The following is an 8818-nucleotide window of genomic DNA, read 5'->3' as shown; positions in this document are numbered from 1 at the left end:
AATATAACATTTGTTTTACATAATCACTCTTGAGTTAGGAAGCATATTATGCTAATATAATAATAGGTAGGTAAGCAACGATTTATGAGAATAGGGAAAAGTCTTATTGATGGTTGAACATGCTATATGTTTTTGGAGACGACAGATCAATGTTCTGTCTTCTCCAGAAACATGTAGCATGTTCCACCATCAATAAAACTTTTCCTTGTGCTCATAAATCGTTGTTTGCCTATCTATTATTACATAATCATACATGAACTTAGTATCCATACGTCACCACTAGGAGAACCCCAGCTTAGTTTCTTAATATACAAATAACTTATTTAATATTTAAAATAAGAAGCAGATGATCTAGCGTTTGTAAGGCGAATAAAAGTATGGTCGAAATAAAAGATAGAAAAAAAATCTAGATAAACAACAAACAAAACCACAACTAAAAATAAAATATAAATCGCTACTTCACAGTTTGTATTAGCGTTCCACCGGATGTGAGTGGATTGGTTACAGGGAGGTAATTTCCGAAAAACAGGTGAGCAAGAATGAAAAATTTTAAAAGAAAAATTGACGTAGCAACAAATTTACGAAATAATATGAAACAATCAAATTACCAAAAGCTGCTAACGTTATTTAACTTCTTCAACAAACATTAATTTATGAACATGAAATGGTCTCTTTAAGTAGGGAAACCAAATTAGTATAAACTATAAATTAATCATTAAGTATAATACTATTACTAGTACTAGAAACTAACTGTAAGTAATAATGACCAGCTAGTAGTAATATATTAACAACACGTAAATGTTGTTGATATAGTCTCCTTATTACTAATGCAATAGATAACTAACTCAAAACTTAGGTTTTTATTAAACTTATGAAAAAGTGGGTAGAAAATCAGCTTCGTGGTGAAAGATGATTATATTTCAGCTTGAAGAAAGTGATGTTTCTTTACAGGCCATTTTCTACATTTAGTGGTCAATATGTATGTCAGTAATTTGGATATTTATTTGAAAAATAATATTTTAACAGTTTACTGATCAGATTGAGATGCTTTTAAAGGATGATTCTTTAATTCAGAAGAACCAGACATTTACTGGTAAGTTGAGTGGGTGTGAAAGTGAAAACTTATTTTCAGTAGTGAGAAATGTAAAGTAGTGTATTTGTTGTATTAAAATTTTGGAAAGGACTTTTAACTTGAGAGGATCATTGTTGTTTTGGAGCAAGAGGAAGATTATTCAGAAACGGTATGACTATGAAGACTTGTGATATGTATTTAGTTATGTTGAAAGGAAGTTCTGGTATAAACATTTTCAATTTAGGAGTAAGAAAAGTTACTGGTACTTTGAATACCACTTGAGGCCTTATGTAAGAGTACTGTGAACATTATGGTCCGTTTATTATGGAAGAAATATAGACATGGCAATTGTCAAGATTGTCCACTTGTAATTTGAGTCCTGATACTTCAGTTTGTAATGCATTGTTGTTGGGGTATTTCATAAGATTTATGCCTTTGGATGAAACATTTTCAAATAATGATTGGTATATTTCTTTGAAGCTCTCCAATAACGTGCAGTATGAAACAAAATTACTAAGTTTTGATGTTCCTCACAACAGAAGTTGAAAAGTGAGGAAAAAACTGGACTGTGATAAAACTAGTTATCATAAACAGGAATTGTTTTGATTGGAAGAATTTATTTTTGGACTTGCTTGGTAAGACTGATGTTGTAGAGAGACTTTAATTCAAAAGGACCTGGGCAACCTTAAAGAATATGCATGAACATCATGTTTTAATAATAAATGGTGAAGAGTTATATAACTTTTAAAAGGACATCTCTCTCTAATACAATAAAAGCTGACAATACCAGGCTGGATATTAAACCATGCACATACTTAGATAGTTGAATTCCAAGCTTACACCCGAGATGGCTCTCTGAGATAGAGCAACCACTAGATGAGGTAAATATAGGAGAAACAAAATGCCTTAGGACCCTCAGATAACAGCATTTAACAAATCTTTCGGTCAGGTAAACTGTTTTTGTTACATTCTATACCTATCATTTTTCTACAAACATCACTTGCTCATAAATTTGGAAGTTTCAAGTTTCTAACAGTAACCAGTGGCATATGTAATGAAAACTATGTTGGATGCTGTGCTTGTATCATATATATTAAGTTTTTGATTCAATCTAAGAATATAATGAAGTGATGATAAACATTAATTGGATGAAAAATATTATACAAGCTTATTATTGTTTTAATCTTAATTTATCCTTAATGCAAGCTATTATTAATCTCATGAAGCTTTCACTTTACCTTTGAAAAATCAGGATTTTATTTCCAAGTCATAAGCTAGATGATCATTGTAATATCAAAAGTTGGTAGTTTATAGTGCAAGACTGCGATGCTCATAAACAGAATGTACATGTGGTTGATCCATTAGACCGACCCCTGTATAATTCTGAAGTTGCACTGGGTCGTTCCTTAATACCGACCCTGTTTAATTTTGATGTTACTTTTTTGTAGTTACAAAAAAATGTGGCAAGCATTTTGTAAAATGTACAAGTCTGTTTAATACCAAAAAGTAAATGTGTTAATAGAGGATTTGTACTAAATATGTCTGTGAATTGACAAAGTCAGTTTTTACTGAGACTATGACAGATTTGTTTGTACTAAATGTGTCTGTGAATTGACAAAGTCAGTTTTTACTCAGACTATGACAGATTTATTTGTAATAAATATGTCTGTGAATTGACAAAGTCAGTTTTTACTCAGACTATGACAAATTTGTTTGTACTAAAGATGTCTGTAAATTGACAAAGTCAGTTTTTACTCGAACTCTGACAAGTTGGAATTCAAAGTAATGTTCATGCAAAGAATAAAAATACTTTTGTCCATCATACAATTACATATTGTATTTATATAACCTGTAGAATCTCTGAAGTGCATATCTGCTGTTTTGTTTAGTATTTTTGTATATTTTATCTTATATTTACTCTCCTCTACCATCTGCTCAGAAAGGTAGGATAAAATAAACATTGAGGTTCAATGCATGATGGATGTTTCTTCCATCTACACTAATATTCCACATGGTGAAAGACTAGAAACTCTAAAGTCTGCATTAAACCTTTCTATCCCATCAGATTCTCAAACAGTAACTGATCTTGTCAGCTTTGTTTTAACTCTGAACAACTTCAAATTCAATAATGAATATTACCTTCATGTTAATGGGTTCAAAAATGCTCCCCAATTATGCCAACATTTTTATGGGTCATATTTAAAGCCAGCTTTTACAACTAAATTCTGTAAAACCTCATACATGGGAACATAACATAGATGACATATTTTTCATTTGGACAGCTGGTCTTGAACCACATAAAGAATTTATCTTGTATGTAAATTCCTTTCACAAAAAAATCAAGTTTACCTTTGATTACTCGCCTACCCAAATTAACTTTCTTGACATCGCTCTCTTTATAAATGACAGAAATTTACACACTGACTTGTAAAAAAAAAAAGCTACAGACAGACCACAATACCTTCATTATAAAAGCTGTCACCCTGCTCAAGCTCTTAGAATAAAGAAAATATGCTTGGACGAAACAGGCTACAGAAAACACACCAAGGATCTAAAACAAACCATGTTTCAAAGAGGTTATATAGATACTTAAATTGGCAGACAGATCAAAAAGGCTAACAACACTGAGCAGAAAAATATCCTAAAACAGAGAATTACGAAAGTTTCAAATATAATTCCTCTTATTATTACCTATCAATTTAAACTCAGAAATGTTTCACGAATTCTGAAAGAACATTTTCATCTCCTACAACTTAATGATTACCATAAACAGATATTTCCTGAATTTCCCGTTGTTTCCTTTCAAAAAAGCAGAACTCTAAAAGTTATTGTGATTCACACAAAAGTTAATTACATCCCACCAAAAAAATGGTTGTCATCCATGCAATAAAGCTTTTCATCAAACCTGCAAATTCATAAAAAGTGCTTACTCAAGTACAACCAGAGAAACTTTGAAATATCTAAATAAATCACTTGTGGAACACAGAATACCATTTACCTTATACAGTTTAAAAAATGCAATCACCAATATGTAGGACATACACAAACAACTCTTAGAGAACGTTTCAACAACCATAAATCTTCTCTTAACACTGAAAAATATCTCCCCGTTTCTCAACACTTTAACCAACCCAGTCATTCCGTTAACAATGTTACTCTCATCGACATTGAAACAGGTTTCAAAACTAAAGCTGATAGAGAGATAAAAGAAGCTTATTGGATTACTAATCTAAACACTTTTCAATCTTGTGGAATCGATCTAGATCCTGGAATCAGTGATCTCCAATCACTGATTTCATCTCTGTCAGAACAATAATTTTTATTCTTTGCTTATTTCTTCCATGTAGCATGAACCCTATCTTTTCTAAAACTCACTGTTTATTTAAGATAACTTTTCATACCTGCTTGTATAAACTAATTAGTTAAGATCTCTTTTTTTTTTTCAATCAGTCTCCAGGTGTCACCTTTATTTTACTTTTTTATACATGAAAAAATATACTAAACATTTCCTGGAAGACCAGGTGACCTTCATGACATCACTCAACTCCCTTTATATATCACACATTTGATTACACCACCATTCTCAGTTTGCCCCTTAAGAAAAAAGGTCCACTTTTTGAAAGTGCTCAGGTTATAGGTTTTTGTCATTTTGTATCTAGACTTATTGAACTTACATTTTTTCTGACATCATGAATGATAATCAACAAGTACTGTGCATGAAATACCCGATAGTCAGCAAGTAATGTGTGTGAAATAACCAATAGTCAGCAAGTAATGTGTGTGAAATAACCTGTAGTAAGCAAGTTATGTGAGTGAAATAACCGATAGTGAGCAAGTAATGAGTGTGAAATAACCGATAGTGAGCAAGTAATGTGTGTGAAATAACTGATAGTGAACAAGTAATGAGTGTGAAATAACCGTTAGTGAACAAGTAATGAGTGTGAAATAACCGATAGTGAACAAGTAATGTGTGTGAAATAACCAATAGTCAGTAAGTAATGTGTGTGAAATAACTGATAGTCAGTAAGTAATGTGTGTGAAATAACCTATAGTCAGCAAGTTATGTGAGTGAAATAACCTGTAGTCAGCAGATTATGTGAGTGAAATAACCGATAGTCAGCAAGTAATGAGTGTGAAATAACCAATAGTGAGCAAGTAATGTGTGTGAAATAACCGATAGTGAGCAAGTAATGTGTGTGAAATAACCGATAGTGAACAAGTAACGAGTGTGAAATAACCAATAGTGAACAAGTAATGTGTGTTAAATAACCGATAGTGAACAAGTAACGAGTGTGAAATAACCGATAGTGAACAAGTAATGTGTGTGAAATAACCGATAGTGAACAAGTAATGTGTGTGAAATAACCGATAGTGAACAAGTAATGAGTGTGAAATAACCGATAGTCAGTAAGTAATGTGTGTGAAATAACCGATAGTCAGTAAGTAATGTGTGTGAAATAACTGATAGTCAGTAAGTAATGTGTGTGAAATAACCTATAGTCAGCAAGTTATGTGAGTGAAATAACCGATAGTCAGCAAGTAATGAGTGTGAAATAACCAGTTGTCAGCAAGTAATGTGAGTGAAATAACCGATAGTGAACAAGTAATGTGTGTGAAATAACCGATAGTGAACAAGTAATGAGTGTAAATAACTGATAGTCAGCAAGTAATGAGTGTGAAATAACTGATAGTGAGCAAGTAATGAGTGTGAAATAACCGATAGTCAGCAAGTAATGTGTGTGAAATACTGGTAGTCAACAAGTTGAGTGCATGAAAATGTGATACTGTTTGAGTTAGACTTGTGTAGGTAATTGCAGTTTTGTAAGGTGTTCTATTGTTGGGCAGGATTTTTGGATTATTTGGTAAAAATAATGTGAATTCTAGTCCACATAATGATAATTAATTAATTTTTGTTAACATTTGATGTAGATTTCATTCACTTTTCAACATAAGTTCTGAAACTGTATGGCTAACTTATTTGCAAGACTTCCTTGTGTTCCTAATGAATTCCTAACTCATTTGAAACAGCTCTTCACTAATTTATCAATAACAAACATGTTGACTGATTCACTAATTTATCAATAACAAACATGTTGACTGATTCACTAATTTAACAATAACAAACAGGTTGACTGATTCACTAATTTAACAATAACAAACATGTTGACTGACTTACTAACCAACTAAACTGATTAACTCATTCAGTCTACAGTTGTAATGCTATTATTCTTTTATTTACAAGAAAGCTTCCAAGTGTTGCATGATCATTATGATTAGTTCTTTCCAGCAAACTAACCTCGAAATTAAAATATAAAAAATATAGTTTACAACAGTATTATAATACATGAGGTGCAAAACTTCTCAACATTTCTACAGCTGCAACATTACATGGACAATACATCCATGGTGTCACTATGTATTTATTTGATGTATTATTAGTTTACAGTGGTATACTGAAAGTATTATCCACAGTGTCACTATGTATTTATTTGATGTATTATTAGTTTACAGTGGTATGCTGAAAGTATTATCCACAGTGTCACTAGTATTATTAGTTTACAGAGGTATAGTGAAAGTATTATCCACAGTGTCACTATGTGTATTTATTTGACGTATTATTATTTTACAGTGGTATACTGAAAATATTATCCACAGTGTCACTATGTGTATTTATTTGATGTATTATTAGTTTACAGTGGTATGCTGAAAGTATTATCCACAGTGTCACTATGTGTATTTATTTGATGTATTATTAGTTTACAGTGGTATGCTGAAAGTATTATCCATAGTGTCACTATGTGTATTTATTTGATGTATTATTAGTTTACAGTGGTATGCTGAAAGTATTATCCGCAGTGTCACTATGTATATTTATTTGACGTATTATTAGTTTACAGTGGTATGCTGAAAGTATTATCCACAGTGTCACTATGTGTATTTATTTGATGTATTATTAGTTTACAGTGGTATACTGAAAGTATAATCCACAGTGTCACTATGTGCATTTATTGGACGTATTATTAGTTTACAGTAGTATACTGAAAGTATTATCCACAGTGTCACTATGTGTATTTATTTGACGTATTACTAGTTTACAGTGGTATGCTGAAAGTATAATCCACAGTGTCACTATGTGTATTTATTTGACGTATTATTAGTTTACAGTAGAATGCTGAAAGTATTATTCACAGTGTCACTATGTATTTATTTGATGTGTTATTATATTAAGTGGGATTTTTTTTTACAGTTCTGATAATGAGAGAATTAGGTTCTTCAGTGCTTGGAGCTTGGACATTTTTTGCTTCTGCTCATGGAACAGACATGTGTGGCATCAATGGCTTGCCTCTTACACCAAACTCAGTTAGAATTCTTGGAAAATTTCAAAAGTTGAAGACAATAGACCATCCAAGATTGTGTAAATATCTGGATATAATTAGGGGTAAACATGGTAAGTTTTGTGAAGGAAAGAAATTTAAAATAAACCACAACAACTGATTAAAAATGTTTTTATGTTATAACTTGAAGTATTTCTTGAGACTGTTGAAGAACACGTGTTATTTGAATCCAAAAATTGGATAATAACTAGACTTAAGTATAAGAGTTGATAGATTATATTTAAGGATGGCCAAGGTACTCAATAGGGATGATACAAATATGCATGCTAAAAAGTCAAGATGACAGAGAGTTTTACTTTAAAAGATGATTGCCACTCACTTTCATTTGTTTCTCTACCCAATAAGCCCCAAAATAAGACAAGAAACCATCACTAAGATACCAAACCAGAAAGTGACCAACACACCAAATTGTTCATCCTTCTTCTTATTTCAGTCAAGATAATTTTATAACTACCTTATCACTAATGTCAGTTTAAACCTAAATCTACTCTGTGTCATTGCTTGGTTCTAATAACTAGTAGTAATAATAATAAAAACAACAACATCATAAGTCTAGTGTAAACAATGTTATCATTACCCCTTGAAATTAGCTTTTTTTTACAGATATCTGATGTTCCTTTAAAAATCTTAAGTTCAAGGTGAAACGGGAACTACCAGCCAATAATAGATGAACATTAGATGACTGTAACATGTAGATACTTAATGCTTTGTACACTATACAGTTGGTGTCTTTAGGGAGCCAATCCTTATATTATGTATGAAGTGAAGGAGTAAAAAAATAATCAATTCACATAATATTAAATTTTATTACACACATTTATAGAATACACTAACTTTCAGTCTTTTACTCATGCATTTAACAGTCTAACATTAAATTTTAATATTGAAAGTCATGTAGTGAGGATCGTTGTGTCATCCCTATATTCTTGTTTGGCACTGCATCATTTTACATTTACAAAATGTTTTTTATTACTTCTAATTAAAAGCTCTATCACTGAAAAAATCTTAAATTTTGTTTGAAAGTTTTAAAAATAACAAGTTAAATGATAGACCTGATTTACAAAAACCATCATTTACACAACACATGTCAAGTCTGTAGGCTTCTAAGCAGATAATTTTTGTTTCTTATATTATATCCAGCTTTCCTTGGGTATAATAATAGTGTAATGACAGCGGAAGTCACGTGATGCTGGTAACATGTAATGAGTATCTAGAAAGATCGAGGAACCTGTCAAACGTCCTAGCATTTGCTAGACTCGTGTTCTTATAGTATATAAGCCAGCAAATAAAGTGACGGCAACAATTGGATAGCAGACAGAGAGATTGAAATATAGACTGACAATTGAGTCAA

General features: G+C 31.4%; 1 protein-coding gene across 1 annotated transcript in view; it reads left to right on the top strand.

The window, feature by feature from the left end:
• Nucleotides 1–606: 606 nt before the first annotated feature.
• The window catches only part of LOC106473375 (TBC domain-containing protein kinase-like protein), a gene marked incomplete at its 3' end in the record, with an annotated part of 27426 nt that continues 19214 nt past the window's right edge, over nt 607–8818 (top strand). The window contains exons 1-2 of the mRNA XM_022401819.1: nt 607–1093; nt 7320–7520. Of these exons, the coding sequence (XP_022257527.1) occupies nt 1045–1093; nt 7320–7520 (250 nt within the window). The remainder of the gene's footprint in view (nt 1094–7319; nt 7521–8818) is intronic.

Source organism: Limulus polyphemus, unplaced genomic scaffold (assembly GCF_000517525.1).
Source record: "Limulus polyphemus unplaced genomic scaffold, Limulus_polyphemus-2.1.2 Scaffold6118, whole genome shotgun sequence".
NCBI lineage: Eukaryota > Metazoa > Arthropoda > Merostomata > Xiphosura > Limulidae > Limulus > Limulus polyphemus.
Note: the sequence above shows the minus strand (reverse complement) of the source record. Positions and strands in the feature narration are given on the sequence as shown.